Raw genomic sequence first — 19,079 nt, 5'->3', positions numbered from 1 at the left:
CCAAAACCACTATATGAATTTTGACCACCTGGGGCTCGTTACCTGCACTTAAACCTAAGCACTAAACACATGGGCCTCAAGCATTTTCGCCTCCATTGAAAATAGGGCCGCCACGGTCGGGATTCAATCCCACAACCTGCGGGTAAGCAGTTGAACACCAGAACCACTAGACCACCGTGGCGGGTGAATGCACTGCCGAGGCAGCAATGTCGGCGGGTGTCAGCCTTTGTACTCTCGTGCAACAGTCCAGAAAGGAGGTGCTCCCTCTCTCCGCCTCTACAGTGTTTTTCAGGAAAGGCTTACATATATGCCGAGGCAGCAATGTCGGCGTGTGTCAGCCTTTGTACTCTCGTGCAACAGTCCAGAAAGGAGGTGCTCCCTCTCTCCGCCTCTACAGTGTTTTTCAGGAAAGGCTTACATATATGCCGAGGCAGCAATGTCGGCGTGTGTCAGCCTTTGTACTCTCGTGCAACAGTCCAGAAAGGAGGTGCTCCCTCTCTCCGCCTCTACAGTGTTTTTCAGGAAAGGCTTACATATATGCCGAGGCAGCAATGTCGGCGTGTGTCAGCCTTTGTACTCTCGTGCAACAGTCCAGAAAGGAGGTGCTCCCTCTCTCCGCCTCTACAGTGTTTTTCAGGAAAGGCTTACATATATGCCGAGGCAGCAATGTCGGCGTGTGTCAGCCTTTGTACTCTCGTGCAACAGTCCAGAAAGGAGGTGCTCCCTCTCTCCGCCTCTACAGTGTTTTTCAGGAAAGGCTTACATATATGCCGAGGCAGCAATGTCGGCGTGTGTCAGCCTTTGTACTCTCGTGCAACAGTCCAGAAAGGAGGTGCTCCCTCTCTCCGCCTCTACAGTGTTTTTCAGGAAAGGCTTACATATATGCCGAGGCAGCAATGTCGGCGTGTGTCAGCCTTTGTACTCTCGTGCAACAGTCCAGAAAGGAGGTGCTCCCTCTCTCGCCTCTACAGTGTTTTTCAGGAAAGGCTTACATATATGCCGAGGCAGCAATGTCGGCGTGTGTCAGCCTTTGTACTCTCGTGCAACAGTCCAGAAAGGAGGTGCTCCCTCTCTCCGCCTCTACAGTGTTTTTCAGGAAAGGCTTACATATATGCCGAGGCAGCAATGTCGGCGTGTGTCAGCCTTTGTACTCTCGTGCAACAGTCCAGAAAGGAGGTGCTCCCTCTCTCCGCCTCTACAGTGTTTTTCAGGAAAGGCTTACATATATGCCGAGGCAGCAATGTCGGCGGGTGTCAGCCTTTGTACTCTCGTGCAACAGTCCAAAAGGAGGTGCTCCCTCTCTCCGCCTCTACAGTGTTTTTCAGGAAAGGCTTACATATATGCCGAGGCAGCAATGTCGGCGGGTGTCAGACTTTGTACTCTCGTGCAACAGTCCAGAAAGGAGGTGCTCCCTCTCTCCGCCTCTACAGTGTTTTTCAGGAAAGGCTTACATATATGCCGAGGCAGCAATGTCGGCGGGTGTCAGACTTTGTACTCTCGTGCAACAGTCCAGAAAGGAGGTGCTCCCTCTCTCCGCCTCTACAGTGTTTTTCAGGAAAGGCTTACATATATGCCGAGGCAGCAATGTCGGCGTGTGTCAGCCTTTGTACTCTCGTGCAACAGTCCAGAAAGGAGGTGCTCCCTCTCTCCGCCTCTACAGTGTTTTTCAGGAAAGCCTTACATATATGCCGAGGCAGCAATGTCGGCGTGTGTCAGCCTTTGTACTCTCGTGCAACAGTCCAGAAAGGAGGTGCTCCCTCTCTCCGCCTCTACAGTGTTTTTCAGGAAAGGCTTACATATATGCCGAGGCAGCAATGTCGGCGTGTGTCAGCCTTTGTACTCTCGTGCAACAGTCCAGAAAGGAGGTGCTCCCTCTCTCCGCCTCTACAGTGTTTTTCAGGAAAGGCTTACATATATGCCGAGGCAGCAATGTCGGCGTGTGTCAGCCTTTGTACTCTCGTGCAACAGTCCAGAAAGGAGGTGCTCCCTCTCTCCGCCTCTACAGTGTTTTTCAGGAAAGGCTTACATATATGCCGAGGCAGCAATGTCGGCGTGTGTCAGCCTTTGTACTCTCGTGCAACAGTCCAGAAAGGAGGTGCTCCCTCTCTCCGCCTCTACAGTGTTTTTCAGGAAAGGCTTACATATATGCCGAGGCAGCAATGTCGGCGTGTGTCAGCCTTTGTACTCTCGTGCAACAGTCCAGAAAGGAGGTGCTCCCTCTCTCCGCCTCTACAGTGTTTTTCAGGAAAGGCTTACATATATGCCGAGGCAGCAATGTCGGCGGGTGTCAGACTTTGTACTCTCGTGCAACAGTCCAGAAAGGAGGTGCTCCCTCTCTCCGCCTCTACAGTGTTTTTCAGGAAAGGCTTACATATATGCCGAGGCAGCAATGTCGGCGTGTGTCAGCCTTTGTACTCTCGTGCAACAGTCCAGAAAGGAGGTGCTCCCTCTCTCCGCCTCTACAGTGTTTTTCAGGAAAGGCTTACATATATGCCGAGGCAGCAATGTCGGCGTGTGTCAGCCTTTGTACTCTCGTGCAACAGTCCAGAAAGGAGGTGCTCCCTCTCTCCGCCTCTACAGTGTTTTTCAGGAAAGGCTTACATATATGCCGAGGCAGCAATGTCGGCGGGTGTCAGCCTTTGTACTCTCGTGCAACAGTCCAGAAAGGAGGTGCTCCCTCTCTCCGCCTCTACAGTGTTTTTCAGGAAAGGCTTACATATATGCCGAGGCAGCAATGTCGGCGGGTGTCAGACTTTGTAGTCTCGTGCAACAGTCCAGAAAGGAGGTGCTCCCTCTCTCCGCCTCTACAGTGTTTTTCAGGAAAGGCTTACATATATGCCGAGGCAGCAATGTCGGCGTGTGTCAGCCTTTGTACTCTCGTGCAACAGTCCAGAAAGGAGGTGCTCCCTCTCTCCGCCTCTACAGTGTTTTTCAGGAAAGGCTTACATATATGCCGAGGCAGCAATGTCGGCGTGTGTCAGCCTTTGTACTCTCGTGCAACAGTCCAGAAAGGAGGTGCTCCCTCTCTCCGCCTCTACAGTGTTTTTCAGGAAAGGCTTACATATATGCCGAGGCAGCAATGTCGGCGTGTGTCAGCCTTTGTACTCTCGTGCAACAGTCCAGAAAGGAGGTGCTCCCTCTCTCCGCCTCTACAGTGTTTTTCAGGAAAGGCTTACATATATGCCGAGGCAGCAATGTCGGCGTGTGTCAGCCTTTGTACTCTCGTGCAACAGTCCAGAAAGGAGGTGCTCCCTCTCTCCGCCTCTACAGTGTTTTTCAGGAAAGGCTTACATATATGCCGAGGCAGCAATGTCGGCGGGTGTCAGCCTTTGTACTCTCGTGCAACAGTCCAGAAAGGAGGTGCTCCCTCTCTCCGCCTCTACAGTGTTTTTCAGGAAAGGCTTACATATATGCCGAGGCAGCAATGTCGGCGGGTGTCAGACTTTGTACTCTCGTGCAACAGTCCAGAAAGGAGGTGCTCCCTCTCTCCGCCTCTACAGTGTTTTTCAGGAAAGGCTTACATATATGCCGAGGCAGCAATGTCGGCGTGTGTCAGCCTTTGTACTCTCGTGCAACAGTCCAGAAAGGAGGTGCTCCCTCTCTCCGCCTCTACAGTGTTTTTCAGGAAAGGCTTACATATATGCCGAGGCAGCAATGTCGGCATGTGTCAGCCTTTGTACTCTCGTGCAACAGTCCAGAAAGGAGGTGCTCCCTCTCTCCGCCTCTACAGTGTTTTTCAGGAAAGGCTTACACATATGCCGAGGCAGCAATGTCGGCGTGTGTCAGCCTTTGTACTCTCGTGCAACAGTCCAGAAAGGAGGTGCTCCCTCTCTCCGCCTCTACAGTGTTTTTCAGGAAAGGCTTACATATATGCCGAGGCAGCAATGTCGGCATGTGTCAGCCTTTGTACTCTCGTGCAACAGTCCAGAAAGGAGGTGCTCCCTCTCTCCGCCTCTACAGTGTTTTTCAGGAAAGGCTTACATATATGCCGAGGCAGCAATGTCGGCGGGTGTCAGCCTTTGTACTCTCGTGCAACAGTCCAGAAAGGAGGTGCTCCCTCTCTCCGCCTCTACAGTGTTTTTCAGGAAAGGCTTACATATATGCCGAGGCAGCAATGTCGGCGTGTGTCAGCCTTTGTACTCTCGTGCAACAGTCCAGAAAGGAGGTGCTCCCTCTCTCCGCCTCTACAGTGTTTTTCAGGAAAGGCTTACATATATGCCGAGGCAGCAATGTCGGCGTGTGTCAGCCTTTGTACTCTCGTGCAACAGTCCAGAAAGGAGGTGCTCCCTCTCTCCGCCTCTACAGTGTTTTTCAGGAAAGGCTTACATATATGCCGAGGCAGCAATGTCGGCGTGTGTCAGCCTTTGTACTCTCGTGCAACAGTCCAGAAAGGAGGTGCTCCCTCTCTCCGCCTCTACAGTGTTTTTCAGGAAAGGCTTACATATATGCCGAGGCAGCAATGTCGGCGGGTGTCAGCCTTTGTACTCTCGTGCAACAGTCCAGAAAGGAGGTGCTCCCTCTCTCCGCCTCTACAGTGTTTTTCAGGAAAGGCTTACATATATGCCGAGGCAGCAATGTCGGCGGGTGTCAGACTTTGTACTCTCGTGCAACAGTCCAGAAAGGAGGTGCTCCCTCTCTCCGCCTCTACAGTGTTTTTCAGGAAAGGCTTACATATATGCCGAGGCAGCAATGTCGGCGTGTGTCAGCCTTTGTACTCTCGTGCAACAGTCCAGAAAGGAGGTGCTCCCTCTCTCCGCCTCTACAGTGTTTTTCAGGAAAGGCTTACATATATGCCGAGGCAGCAATGTCGGCGTGTGTCAGCCTTTGTACTCTCGTGCAACAGTCCAGAAAGGAGGTGCTCCCTCTCTCCGCCTCTGCAGTGTTTTTCAGGAAAGGCTTACATATATGCCGAGGCAGCAATGTCGGCGGGTGTCAGACTTTGTACTCTCGTGCAACAGTCCAGAAAGGAGGTGCTCCCTCTCTCCGCCTCTACAGTGTTTTTCAGGAAAGGCTTACATATATGCCGAGGCAGCAATGTCGGCGGGTGTCAGACTTTGTACTCTCGTGCAACAGTCCAGAAAGGAGGTGCTCCCTCTCTCCGCCTCTACAGTGTTTTTCAGGAAAGGCTTACATATATGCCGAGGCAGCAATGTCGGCGTGTGTCAGCCTTTGTACTCTCGTGCAACAGTCCAGAAAGGAGGTGCTCCCTCTCTCCGCCTCTACAGTGTTTTTCAGGAAAGGCTTACATATATGCCGAGGCAGCAATGTCGGCGTGTGTCAGCCTTTGTACTCTCGTGCAACAGTCCAGAAAGGAGGTGCTCCCTCTCTCCGCCTCTACAGTGTTTTTCAGGAAAGGCTTACATATATGCCGAGGCAGCAATGTCGGCGGGTGTCAGCCTTTGTACTCTCGTGCAACAGTCCAGAAAGGAGGTGCTCCCTCTCTCCGCCTCTACAGTGTTTTTCAGGAAAGGCTTACATATATGCCGAGGCAGCAATGTCGGCGGGTGTCAGACTTTGTACTCCCGTGCAACAGTCCAGAAAGGAGGTGCTCCCTCTCTCCGCCTCTACAGTGTTTTTCAGGAAAGGCTTACATATATGCCGAGGCAGCAATGTCGGAGTGTGTCAGCCTTTGTACTCTCGTGCAACAGTCCAGAAAGGAGGTGCTCCCTCTCTCCGCCTCTACAGTGTTTTTCAGGAAAGGCTTACATATATGCCGAGGCAGCAATGTCGGCGGGTGTCAGCCTTTGTACTCTCGTGCAACAGTCCAGAAAGGAGGTGCTCCCTCTCTCCGCCTCTACAGTGTTTTTCAGGAAAGGCTTACATATATGCCGAGGCAGCAATGTCGGCGTGTGTCAGCCTTTGTACTCTCGTGCAACAGTCCAGAAAGGAGGTGCTCCCTCTCTCCGCCTCTACAGTGTTTTTCAGGAAAGGCTTACATATATGCCGAGGCAGCAATGTCGGCGGGTGTCAGCCTTTGTACTCTCGTGCAACAGTCCAGAAAGGAGGTGCTCCCTCTCTCCGCCTCTACAGTGTTTTTCAGGAAAGGCTTACATATATGCCGAGGCAGCAATGTCGGCGGGTGTCAGACTTTGTACTCCCGTGCAACAGTCCAGAAAGGAGGTGCTCCCTCTCTCCGCCTCTACAGTGTTTTTCAGGAAAGGCTTACATATATGCCGAGGCAGCAATGTCGGAGTGTGTCAGCCTTTGTACTCTCGTGCAACAGTCCAGAAAGGAGGTGCTCCCTCTCTCCGCCTCTACAGTGTTTTTCAGGAAAGGCTTACATATATGCCGAGGCAGCAATGTCGGCGTGTGTCAGCCTTTGTACTCTCGTGCAACAGTCCAGAAAGGAGGTGCTCCTTCTCTCCGCCTCTACAGTGTTTTTCAGGAAAGGCTTACATATATGCCGAGGCAGCAATGTCGGCGGGTGTCAGCCTTTGTACTCTCGTGCAACAGTCCAGAAAGGAGGCGCTCCCTCTCTCCGCCTCTACAGTGTTTTTCAGGAAAGGCTTACATATATGCCGAGGCAGCAATGTCGGCGGGTGTCAGACTTTGTACTCTCGTGCAACAGTCCAGAAAGGAGGTGCTCCCTCTCTCCGCCTCTACAGTGTTTTTCAGGAAAGGCTTACATATATGCCGAGGCAGCAATGTCGGCGTGTGTCAGCCTTTGTACTCTCGTGCAACAGTCCAGAAAGGAGGTGCTCCCTCTCTCCGCCTCTACAGTGTTTTTCAGGAAAGGCTTACATATATGCCGAGGCAGCAATGTCGGCGGGTGTCAGACTTTGTACTCTCGTGCAACAGTCCAGAAAGGAGGTGCTCCCTCTCTCCGCCTCTACAGTGTTTTTCAGGAAAGGCTTACATATATGCCGAGGCAGCAATGTCGGCGTGTGTCAGCCTTTGTACTCTCGTGCAACAGTCCAGAAAGGAGGTGCTCCCTCTCTCCGCCTCTACAGTGTTTTTCAGGAAAGGCTTACATATATGCCGAGGCAGCAATGTCGGCGTGTGTCAGCCTTTGTACTCTCGTGCAACAGTCCAGAAAGGAGGTGCTCCCTCTCTCCGCCTCTAGTGTTTTTCAGGAAAGGCTTACATATATGCCGAGGCAGCAATGTCGGCGGGTGTCAGCCTTTGTACTCTCGTGCAACAGTCCAGAAAGGAGGTGCTCCCTCTCTCCGCCTCTACAGTGTTTTTCAGGAAAGGCTTACATATATGCCGAGGCAGCAATGTCGGCGGGTGTCAGACTTTGTACTCTCGTGCAACAGTCCAGAAAGGAGGTGCTCCCTCTCTCCGCCTCTACAGTGTTTTTCAGGAAAGGCTTACATATATGCCGAGGCAGCAATGTCGGCGTGTGTCAGCCTTTGTACTCTCGTGCAACAGTCCAGAAAGGAGGTGCTCCCTCTCTCCGCCTCTACAGTGTTTTTCAGGAAAGGCTTACATAATACAGTATAACCCCGCTGTTACGTTCCTCACTGCTGCGTTTTCCCGGCTGTTACGTCGTTTTCCGCCGGTCCCGGCATAGCTCCCATAGGATACAATGTATTGGGAACCCCGCTGTTACGTCGTAACTGTCGGACCGTTCCCGTATGATACGTCGCGAAGTGCGCTCGGAGCCGACCGAGTGACTACCAAAGAGAGCGGCCATGGTGCATTTTCATGCAGTTTGGCCTCGTCTGACCGTAATATTAGCCGCATGAGAGGCGCAAGCAACAGAATCTTTCAATTGATGCAAACAAAAGCATGGCCTTCGAGATTCAAATTGCAAAGATGGCGTCTATGACGTAACCGCTCGCGAAAGCAAGGCCTTCGAGATTGGCATTTACTATTGACAAAAGCATAGCCTCTGAGATTTGTATTGCACAAACATGGCGTGTATGACGTAATTGCTTGCGAAAGCAAGGCCTTCGAGATTGGCATTCACTTCTGCCATCGCGTTGGCGTAGACTCATCATCATCATTATTTGTCGGAGAACGGGAGGAGTTCGAGCTGGTTGGACCTCGCGTGGTCGTGCGTGCGGTTCGCGGTCGGACTCGCCGCGCCGGTCGTGATTGCTTGTGCTTAGTTCTTTCATGCCTACAGCTGTTGGTGTTAAAAAAATCACATACGTTGATTACATTTCTGTGGATGAGGCCGTCCTAAGCTCCGCGTTTTTATCCATCGACTAGATCGCGGCTGAGCGCGCCAATTTTCGTGCTGCTCGTAAGAATTGAAATAAAATTCTGTACCACTAAATATTTTGCCGTTTTTCCTGTTTTTCGGCTCTTACGTTTCCCGTCTCTTACGTTTATTTCCTACGGTCCCTTCAAAAACGTATCAGCGGGGTTCTACTGTATGTTCCCAACAGTCCCAGCTCTCGTAGGAAAGGTCTATAGACCCTTTTACATTTGCGAATTTACGCCATCTGGTGAACTCAAGAGACCCTACTGACACGACATAGGAACACAGTGGAAGAGGAATAGCACGCAAGTGTGACCTAAGCCCACACCTCTTGTGGAAAGCATGCATAACTTGTGTACAAGGAACAGTGGACAACTAATGAGTTATTGATTATAAGAAGTACATCTAAGGTGTCTATAATAACATGCAACAAATATACACTAATCCCTTGTTATAACGAAGTCATCGGGACGGCGAAAAAAGTTGTTATAAGCGATATTTCGATATAAGCGACCCCTCGAGAAAAGCTAAAGCAGTTGAGCTTTAGCAAGAAAGTCAAACCACAACTGCAAGAAAGTCAAAACACAATGCATTCAGAGAAGCAAAACTTCATTCAGGTGCAAAAAAGGCAGTGAGCTTCGGCTGTTTCAAGCTCTTATTTCGGCTGTTTCAACCCCTGCTCCTACTTGACCGAGCATTGCATGAGGCCATGGTTACCGCCCATGCATTCAACTTAATTTTGCAGCAGGTGTAGGTACTCCTGCGTCTACACCATAGTTGGCACTTCACATGGCTCTTCGTCCTAGTCGAGGCCACCAACATTGTCAATTATCTTCGCATCCATAGCTGAGGCGACCACGGGAGCAGCAGCATCAGTGAACACAAACATCTCGAAGACACTTTCTACCTCTTGGCCAGCAATTTTGTAAACAGCCTCGCACAGATTGCTGCAAGTCCAGTCATCGTCAGGCTGGTCATCATCGGGGTCACTGACAATGGCACGGACCAGCCCGACGATGGTGTGGGAAAAGCCGGCTTGCGCAAAGCAGTTGGCGACCTTTGAAGGTACGAGTTCTTTCCATGAAAAGTTCAGCAAGTGGATCGCACCAAGCAAATCAATGTTACGCCTCTTGGTGGCTTCACACGCTGTGAGCATGCGCTGCAAAACAGCCTTGCGGTACAGCTTCCGGGTGGTCTCAATGATGCTCTGATCCATCGGTTGCAGTACCACGGTTGTGCTCGCAGGCAAAAATTCTGAAGCGATCACCTCGAGGTTATCAATCTTCCCGTTGTTAGGACAATTGTCAATTACGAAAAGCACTTGCTGACACTTTGCATCGAACCGTCTATCCATAAGGCACACGTAGTACTAAAGAAAAAGCAGCGGTCATCCATGCTTGCTTGTTACTTTACATGCATTCCTTGGGAATAGTTGCATTTCAGAAGCACCACGGGTCAACTTTGGTGGAACAGTGACGTCGAAACTGATAGTAAGGAGTTGACATGAAGGCAAGCGAGAGCGGTGACTGGCGTCTGAACAGCTCGCAGACTGAAGAATGGATGAGGGGAAGGCAGTGGACGCTTTTATGGGGGGAGTGTGGCCATCAGAGAATGCTACTAGAGTTTCGCGCTGGGAAGCGCTGCAAACGCCGTGGCTTAAGTCTGAGGCTGTGTTTGTTGTGCTCAAAAAACGCTTATCCACTCATTGTGGGTACACAGCGCAATCGTGAAAACTTTTTCGGTGCCCCATTATCGATGGAACTGCTAATTACACAGTTCAAGCGTTTGTGTTTGGGTGCTGTCGCATCCACGCCATTGACAAATGTCTAGGAACAAAATACAGTAGAACCCCGCTGTTACGTTCCTCACTGCTGCGTTTTCCCGGCTGTTACGTCGTTTTCCGCCGGTCCCGGCATAGCTCCCATAGGATACAATGTATTGGGAACCCCGCTGTTACGTCGTAACTGTCGGACCGTTCCCGTATGATACGTCGCGAAGTGCGCTCGGAGCCGACCGAGTGACTACCAAAGAGAGCGGCCATGGTGCGTTTTCACGCAGTTTGGCCTCGTTTGACCGTAATATTAGCCGCATGAGAGGCGCAAGCAATAGAATCTTTCAATTGATGCAAACAAAAGCATGGCCTTCGAGATTCAAATTGCAAAGATGGCGTCTATGACGTAACCGCTCGCGAAAGCAAGGCCTTCGAGATTGGCATTTACTATTGACAAAAGCATAGCCTCTGAGATTTGTATTGCACAAACATGGCGTGTATGACGTAATTGCTTGCGAAAGCAAGGCCTTCGAGATTGGCATTCACTTCTGCCATCGCGTTGGCGTAGACTCATCATCATCGTTATTTGTCGGAGAACGGGAGGAGTTCGAGCTGGTTGGAGCTCGCGTGGTCGTGCGTGCGGTTCGCGGTCGGACTGGCCGCGCCGATCGCGATTGCGTGTGCTTAGTTCTTTCATGCCTACAGCTGTTGGTGTTTAAAAAATCACATACGTTGATTACACTTCTGTGGATGAGCCCGTCCTAAGCTCCGCGTTTCTATCCATCGACTAGATCGCGGCTGAGCGCGCCAATTTTCGTGCTGCTCGTAAGAATTGAAATAAAATTCTGTACCACTAAATATTTTGCCGTTTTTCCTGTTTTTCGGCTCTTACGTTTCCCGTCTCTTACGTTTATTTCCTACGGTCCCTTCAAAAACGTATCAGCGGGGTTCTACTGTACAATGATACTAGCACGCATTTGGACTGTTTTTTTAAAGTCAGATGGCACGTTTCAGTGCCAGAAGTGCTCTTCAGAGCGCTAAAGCTTTGCTAGCGCACACCCCATGCAATGCTACGGCGCAATTCAGCCCGCAGCATCTCTTGGCCACTTTTCAGAATCCATGAGACTGCAGTTTTCTGGCGTCGCAAAGTGCCAGGAAAACTTTATTTTCATGTAGATTCTATCACAGGGAACACCAATGATGCCATTACGACCATTAACGGTTCGGTCACGCTGCACCATGGAATTGGACAGCTCCCGTTCACTCCGCAGTAAACAGCTGGGAGCACTCGGTACTTGTTTGGTACCTGTTACCAGGTGGTCATCGGTCATGGGTTCAATACGTTTGTGGCCAGTACTGTGCCTTCATGAGACTAGTTCATCAGCACCATTAATTTGACACTGCATGCGCAAAAGGTTCGCCTCTGCTTGGCGACGCCTTTGCTCGCCCCTTCATTCTAAGCAGGTCAAGCTCTTAGTGCGCTTCGAGTAATGCTACTTAATATGCATGCGTTTGGGTCAGGACAAGAAGGAATTTCAAATAAAGTGATACTTCAAGTAAAGCAACTTCATTATAATGGTGGTTTACTGTATGCTCAAAACAAAAAAGTTTTGTGTTCAATGTGACTTCACTATGACAATGCCCAGCTGTAACTCTTGTCATGAAAAAGGCATACTGAAATCTTTTTCATTAGAATATATATTGAGGGCTTTCACGTTCTAAAACCATGATACGATAATGGGGCACACCCCAGTGGGGGACCCCGGATTATTCTTTGACCACCTGAGATTCATTGTACTGTTACAAAGTCATAGCCACGCTTTGTTCCAACTGTTCGTAGAAAAACCTTTCAGGCTTCTCGAGCATTAGGTCAGCACAGCGCTACCCGCTGGTCGGCTCTTGCAACAGGCCAGTGGCAACAGTACATAGAAGTACACAGGGCTTTTTTGTTATTTCACACCCATGAAGATGTGGCCGCCATAGTTGGGAATTGAATCCACGCCCTTGAACATGGCAGCACAACACAATTATTGATTGGAAAAGATTCCACAGTAGATAGGCTTTGAAAGCCAGGGACCTTTCATGCCTTTCACAAAATGTCTAAAGGTCCCCTCTCAAGAGCTAAAAACTGTTCTCCTCCAACTAACAAAGCAGCATTCCTCACCTGGGTCTCTTTCACGGAAGCCATCACCGTGGAAACCGGACCGCAAGCTTGCTCCTGATCGGCGATGGAATCCAAGCCGGTGTTCGTCGGACCGTGCATGATGGTGGGGGGCATCGGAGTTCTTCTGAAAGGTTCGTCATGAAAGGAAAATATTTATTATCACAAACAATTGTTTCCTCGTGACATTGCTGAAACCCAATGATGCTTGGAAACACTTTTTTCTCTTTTCTAAGTGCACAATCACCACTTTCCACCTCTATGAATCTGAATTGAGGTTGCTGGACATTTGTTGTCATGACCTCAATAAATGCAATACTGTCCGTCATTTATTAGGCATCTGAAAAATAGGCATGAATGCTCAGTTTCTCTCGTGTGACATTCTCTTAGGTTGACAACATAAGACCAGAGCTGCGCAGGAAGGATACTGCACAAGTACTTGCAATGTGCCTTCCCAGTCACTTCCTATGCAATAAGCATACAAATTGAAAAGTACCCTTACTAATAGTTACAAACAACTGAAAAGTACCCTTACTAATAGTTACAAACAACTGAAAAGTACCCTTACTAATAGTTACAACTTGTCCTACTATGCTGAAATGACAGTACGCTAAACAGGATGAACGAAGCAGCTTAGGTTGGGAAATATTTGAAAAGTCTTGAGCACTAAAAGGCTAATTGTTATTGGATAGCACCAGCATCAAGCATCCACTTCTTGTTGCTAAAGCTGCAGCATTGGTACAGCAGGGATTCATCACAAATGTCGAGGTATTAATAATATCTGGGGTTTAACGCCCCAAAACCACGATATGATTATGAGAGACGCCGTAGTGGAGGGCTCCGGAAATTTCGACCACCTGGGGTTCTTTAACGTGCACCTAAATATAAGTACACGGGCCTCAAACATTTTCGCCTCCATCGAAAATGCAGCCGCCGCGGCCGGGATTCGATCCCGCGACCCTCGGGTCAGCAGTCGAGCACTGTAACCACTAGACCACCGTGACGGGGAAATGTCGAGGTATTGCCCTTGATGCACATCATGCTTGCTCTGGAAAATTTCTACATCTTGTGGAAAGCAATACATGCTTTCATAATTGCATTGTATTGCATTGTATGCTTTCATACATTGCATGGAAAGCAATACATGGAAAGCAATACATGCAATACAGATAAAAGGGTTAATGACCCAACTACCGTGTGCCGAAATTCGTGAAGTCATTGCCACGTGGCGCACGAACGCTTGTCAAGACACCACACTAGTGTCCTACATTCTGACATCTTTCCTCACTCTCATCATATCTTAAAATAAACACGGCCATTTTGTTATCAAAAAAACATAATACGGCTGAACTTCATATTCCCCTTCAATGTCACTGTAACAGGTGTCTTATCATGGTGCTATGCATCTGGTAAACGAAAACAGCACAATTTGGTAATTGAGTAACCCACCGCAAGATTTTCTTTTAGCCAATCGCCAATGGAATTCTGTGGTCAGGCCATGTAATTAGCACGACTAAGTCGTTGCTTCATCCATGCATCTTAGTGCAAGTGTAACAGATGCTGAGACGTGTTTAAGTTGACTCCACAGCCTGCGTGGTAACACAGCAAACCAGACTTGCACAACAGCCCTGCGTCCTGTTGTTGATCACTAGAGATACAAACCGGCACATTGTATGTGCTCGTACCAAGTCCTTTTGTATTACTGGCGAACTGCACAGCATTTTTCTTGCCCACAGCACAAGGACTGACGCAGTCTCCACTGTTAATTAAAACATAACATCACTGGATGCACGGTTGTGACGAAAATGGCACTCCACACTGCACACGTACCCTCGCATGTCTTGGAGGCCCTTCTTTAGCCTCTAAGAAATGGCCACTATCGGCACAACTGTGAAAGCTAGTCAGAGTATCTTGCCACGTACATTAGAATCTCAGTTCCATAGTGAGGCTGTATATGCGGATTACTGATGTCATGATCGATTTACAGTATGTACGAAAGAAGAGCGAAATACAAAATATACAGTACTGACCATCTTCCCCAGTGAAAAGCTGCCTTTTCATTGCTGTTAAGTGCAACAGGTGACACTTGTTGTATAGAGTCCAGAACAACTGTAGCTTCATTGCAACTTTGCGCATTTTATAACAATTATTCTGCACTGACTCATGTAATCACTCATTTAGCTTACAGACAGTGCACAGAGCTCTATGCAGTAACCTTATAGTTAATCATTTAAGCACAATAATAAATTGAGGAACATGCCACCTGCTATCACTATTAATAAAAACGTTATTAATAAATACATCAACATGGATTGTTGAAATAGCATTCTAGAAACCTCGTAGTGCTTGTTTCGTTCCCCGGAAATGCTTAGTTTGAAAGAAAATCACGTTTTATTGGTAAATCACGTAAATCCCATAAATCATGCACAGCGTTAGCGCAATTCAAACAGCCCGCCTCCAAGAGCAGCCTTCTGGCATAGCATTCGCCATGTTCGCACTGCCCAAAAGACGGCGCTGTGGTGCAGCAGAGCTAGGAGCTTTAGCGGAGCACAGCCCAGCTAAAACGGAACTTGCGTCGTTCTCAACGTCAAGAAGTTCTTCTTTTAAGGCGAAAGCCTATAATGTCTCATAGTCGTGGCATCCGTCTATCTGTCTGTGCCCAGGAACGGTGCTAGCTGTGGCCTCTCCCCCTCACACTCTCGCAGCAATCATGTGATGGCACAGTGGCGCAGAGCAACAGTTGCGCCACCACAGCTGTGGCCTCTCCCCCTTACACTCCCTCAGCAATCATGTGATGGATGACGCGTGCGGCCATGCTCCTTTGTCAGACGTCTCGTTGCAAAAGTCGAGTTAGTCGGATGGCTCCCAAGCGGCCCGGTGATGATTCCACGGCAAGTGGTTCGGAGAAGCGTCCCGAGAATGTGGATTCCCTCGATACCATGGCATAGTCTGTCAAATAGCCACAGGCTTTCACCGAACACACTTTGGAACTTACAAAGTGTGCCTTCAATTTTTCCATGAATCAGACTGGAATGCACTGATTGCATTTATTCAGTCTTGTAATATTGTGACGATGGAAAGCGTTTATTTACAAGATGGGAAAATGCAGAGGTGTAGCTCGGCCAAGAGTCAACGGCGTCGCTCGCGAGCCAGTCCATCCTCATTCTTCTCTTCGTCGAATCTTCGCTCGCGCATTTCACTTCCCGGTTCGCAGACGATGCCCTCTGGGCGAGTCACTCAGATGGTTGATGGTAGCACGGTTTAAGGGGCGCAACGTGTGCCAGCTGTGTTTTGCTAGAGCGGCGACCATTGCTTGTGACGCTTGAGATTACGTACGTGACGTCGCTGAGGCGGTCAAGAATGACGAATGGACCTGAATAGTGGGCCAAGAACTTCTGGCACAAACCACGTTTGCGGACTGGTGTCCATAACCACACAAGATCGCCCTTAGTATAAGATACGGAGCGATGGCAGGCGTCGTAACGTTTCTTAGAACACTGTTGGGATGCCAAAGTTCGAAGGCGTGCGATGCAACGGGCTTCTTCTGCGCGGCAGAGCGTCTCGGCTACCGAGGTTTCCACGTCTAGCGTGAAAGGTAGTATAGTGTCGAGACAACATCGTGGGGAACGAGCGTACAACAGGTAAAATGGAGAGTAACCTGTAGTCTCATGCTTCGCGGTATTGTACGCGTATGTGATGTAAGGTAGCACTTCGTCCCAGTTTTTGTACTTGGAATCGACATAAATAGACAACATGTTCGTAAGAGTCCGGTTTGTGCGCTCTAGGAGGCCATTGGTCTGCGGGTGATATGGTGTGGCATGGCGGAAATGGCAGGCAGACAGACGCAGGATCTCTTCAACGACGTCGGCAACGAACTGTCGTCCGCGGTCGCTAATGACAACGCGTGGAGGACCATGGCGGAGAATTATAAAGCGAAGCATAAACTGCGACACGTGCATGGCCGTTGCAGCAGGTATTGCAGCAGTTTCTGCGTAGCGCGTCAGGTGGTCAACACAGACGACGACCCATCGATTGTTACTGCTCGATCGTGGAAACGGACCGAGAAGATCGACACCAACTGTCTCGAAGGGAGAGTTAGGAGGTGGCACAGGATGGAGAAGTCCTGGCGGTGTAGCCGTGGGACGCTTGTGTCGTTGGCATTGTTCGCATCCAGCAACGTATTTTTCCGTGTCGTGTCGCATCTTGGGACAATAGAACCTTTGTTGGATTCGTGAAGCGTTCTGGCGAAGCCCATGTGGCCGCAGGTTGCGTCGTCGTGTAAGGACTGAAAGACGTGAGCCCGTAAAGTGCGTGGAACAACTAGAAGCAGACGGGCGCCTTGTCCGGAATAATTCTTCTTGTAAAGGACGCCTTCATGAACCACGAAACAGCTTGGGTTTGCGTGTTCATTCGCGGAGGCGAACAGAGAATCTAGGGAGCGGTCCTCGTGTTGGGCTGTCCGGAAAGTCGCGAGGTCAGGGAACTCGGAGGTAATAGCGTCGATATACTGGTCGAAGTTGTCAGCGTCGCACTCAGTCGTCGGTAGAGGAAGGCGCGATAGGCAGTCGGCGTCTGCGTGCCGGTTACCGCTCTTGTAGCGTACAGTGAAGTCGAACTCCTGTAAGCGCAAAGCCCATCGCGCCAGTCGTCCAGATGAGTCTCGGAGGCCTACCAACCAGCATAGAGAATGATGGTCAGTGATTACCGAGAAGCGACGGCCGTAGATGTATGGGCGAAACTTGTGCACGGCGAAAACGACGGCTAGGCACTCCTGTTCTGTGACTGTGTAATTTCGCTCTGCCTTGCTCAACGAACGACTCGCATAAGCTACCACGTGTTCAGCATTGTCATGGCGTTGAACGAGCACAGCACCAAGGCCGATTCCACTGGCATCTGTGTGAATTTCCGTTTCAGCAGAAGGATCGAAATGGCGTAGTACCGGTCCTGAAGTCAGTATGAACCGAAGCTGCTGAAAGACTGCTTCGCAATCCGGTGTCCAGTAGAAAGGGACGTCCTTTTGCAGCAAGTCAGTCAGTGGTTGTGCTTTATCAGCGAAATTCGGGACAAAGCGGCGAAAGTAAGAACACAGGCCCAGGAAGCTTCGCAGCTCCCTGAGGGACTGCGGCTGCTTGAAGTTGCTGACAGCAGCGACTTTCTGCGGGTCCGGTCTCACGCCATTTTTATCCACCAGGTGTCCCAGAACCAAGGTTTCACGTTCTCCAAAGCGACATTTTTTTGAGTTCAGTGTAAGCGCAGCTTCCTCCAGACAGGTTAGAACGAGGTCAAGGCGATGATTATGTTCTTCAAATGTTCGGCCGAAAATCACCACATCATCCAGGTAACACAGGCAGATTTCCCATTTGAGGCCCCGCAAAACGGTGTCCATATATCTTTCAAATGTGGCGGGGGCATTACACAAGCCGAATGGCATAACATTAAATTCAAACAGACCGTCGGGTGTAACAAAAGCCGTCTTTTCTTTGTCATCCGGATCCATGGGAATCTGCCAATACCCGGATCGCAAGTCTACCGATGAAAAATAGGACCCTGAATGCAGGCAGTCGATGACATCATCGATGCGCGGAAGCGGGTACACGTCCTTCTTGGTTATAGAGTTGAGACGTCGGTACTCAACGCAGAACCTCCAGGACCCATCTTTTTTCTTGACCAAGATAACAGGCGCGGCCCAGGGACTTGACGATTCTTGGATTACGCCGAAGGTTAGCATCTCGCTGACTTGCTGTGAAATTACCTTGCGCTCTGACGCAGAAACTCGATAAGGCTTCTGTCGGAGGGGGTGCGCAGATCCGGTGTCGATCTTGTGACGAGTGCGTGTGCTGGGCGCCTCAGGTCTACGCGACTTCTGTGCAAAATCAAATACTTTAGCGTGCCTGGCCAGCAGTGTAACCAACACGTTGCGCTTATGCGAGGGAATAGACTTGCTAACCATTTTATAAAATTCTTTTTCCGTGCCGGAGACATCGGCATAGTCTGAATTTGCCGCACTGCTGAGAGCTCCTATGCAGATACTGCACTGCCTTTCAAACATGGCAAGGCGCATTCCCTCTGGTAGTACCACAGACTCAGACGAGCAGTTCACTATCCATAATTTAGCTTTTCCCTCGATAAGAGACACAACGCAGCGCGGCAGAAAGACGTTTTTCTTCACGCAAGGTAAAGGCAACGGCTCAATCACAATGTCAGGAGAACCGAAACTCGAGTCGGCATTCGAAGCAGCAACTGAGCACGCTGGCCGTAGCCATGCCGGTAGAATAGCGTCTTTAACTACAACGAGGTTGTCGTCTCTGCTACGCTGAGGCTGCTGGGCGAGGGCAGACAACAGAACCTCGCCTGCCCCGCAGTCCACAGTCGCACGGCACTCTTGCAGGAAGTCAATTCCAAGGATAACGTCATGCATGGAATGAGCGAGCACTGCGAATTCTGCCTTGAACGCCTTGCCAGCAACACAGACTGATACAGTGCACACACCTACTGGACACAAAGCCGTGCCGCTCACTGCTCGAAAGGTAGCAGATTTATCCCAATAAAACATAACCTTGCGGCCAAGTCTTTCCTTGAAAACTAAACTCATTACAGAAACAGTTGCACCGGTGTCTACCAGAGCCATCGTGGGAATATCGTCAATGAGTACGTGAACCTTGTTATGAAGCATTGAAACTAAAGGAGGCATACTTGTGTGCAAAGCGCTACGTCCAGCGACCTCGCCTCCATCGGCCGCGCCGGCTAGTTTCCCGGTGGCGGAGATGAAAGCCGCGGCCGGGGTCGGGGGGATGGTGACCGTCGCTGGCGCGTAGTAGGTGGAGTCAAGCTCCTCACAGAGGCAGGCGAGTCGCTGCGGGTGTTCGGCCGGTACCCGTGCTTCTGGGCAGTTGAATCCGAAGGCCAGTAGGTGTAATCCGGCTGTTGGCTTCGCCGTGGGAAGCATCGCTGGTCGGTCAGAAAACCGTCGTGCGTGGGCGACGTCGCGATGGGCAAAA

The 19,079-nt window shown here is 50.0% G+C and overlaps 1 protein-coding gene across 1 annotated transcript in view; it reads right to left on the bottom strand.

The window, feature by feature from the left end:
* The window catches only part of LOC119405724 (uncharacterized), a 37,523-nt gene extending 18,496 nt beyond the window's left edge, over positions 1–19,027 (bottom strand). The window contains exons 1-2 of the mRNA XM_049419485.1: positions 18,881–19,027; positions 12,085–12,208 (exon numbers count right to left, since the gene is read on the bottom strand). Coding sequence (XP_049275442.1) covers positions 12,085–12,208; positions 18,881–19,027 — 271 coding nt within the window. The remainder of the gene's footprint in view (positions 1–12,084; positions 12,209–18,880) is intronic.
* Positions 19,028–19,079: the final 52 nt, after the last annotated feature.

The sequence above is a fragment of the Rhipicephalus sanguineus genome, chromosome 9, assembly GCF_013339695.2.
Source record: "Rhipicephalus sanguineus isolate Rsan-2018 chromosome 9, BIME_Rsan_1.4, whole genome shotgun sequence".
NCBI lineage: Eukaryota > Metazoa > Arthropoda > Arachnida > Ixodida > Ixodidae > Rhipicephalus > Rhipicephalus sanguineus.
The sequence above is the reverse complement of the archived record's forward strand: the minus strand, read 5'-3'. Positions and strand labels throughout refer to the sequence as shown.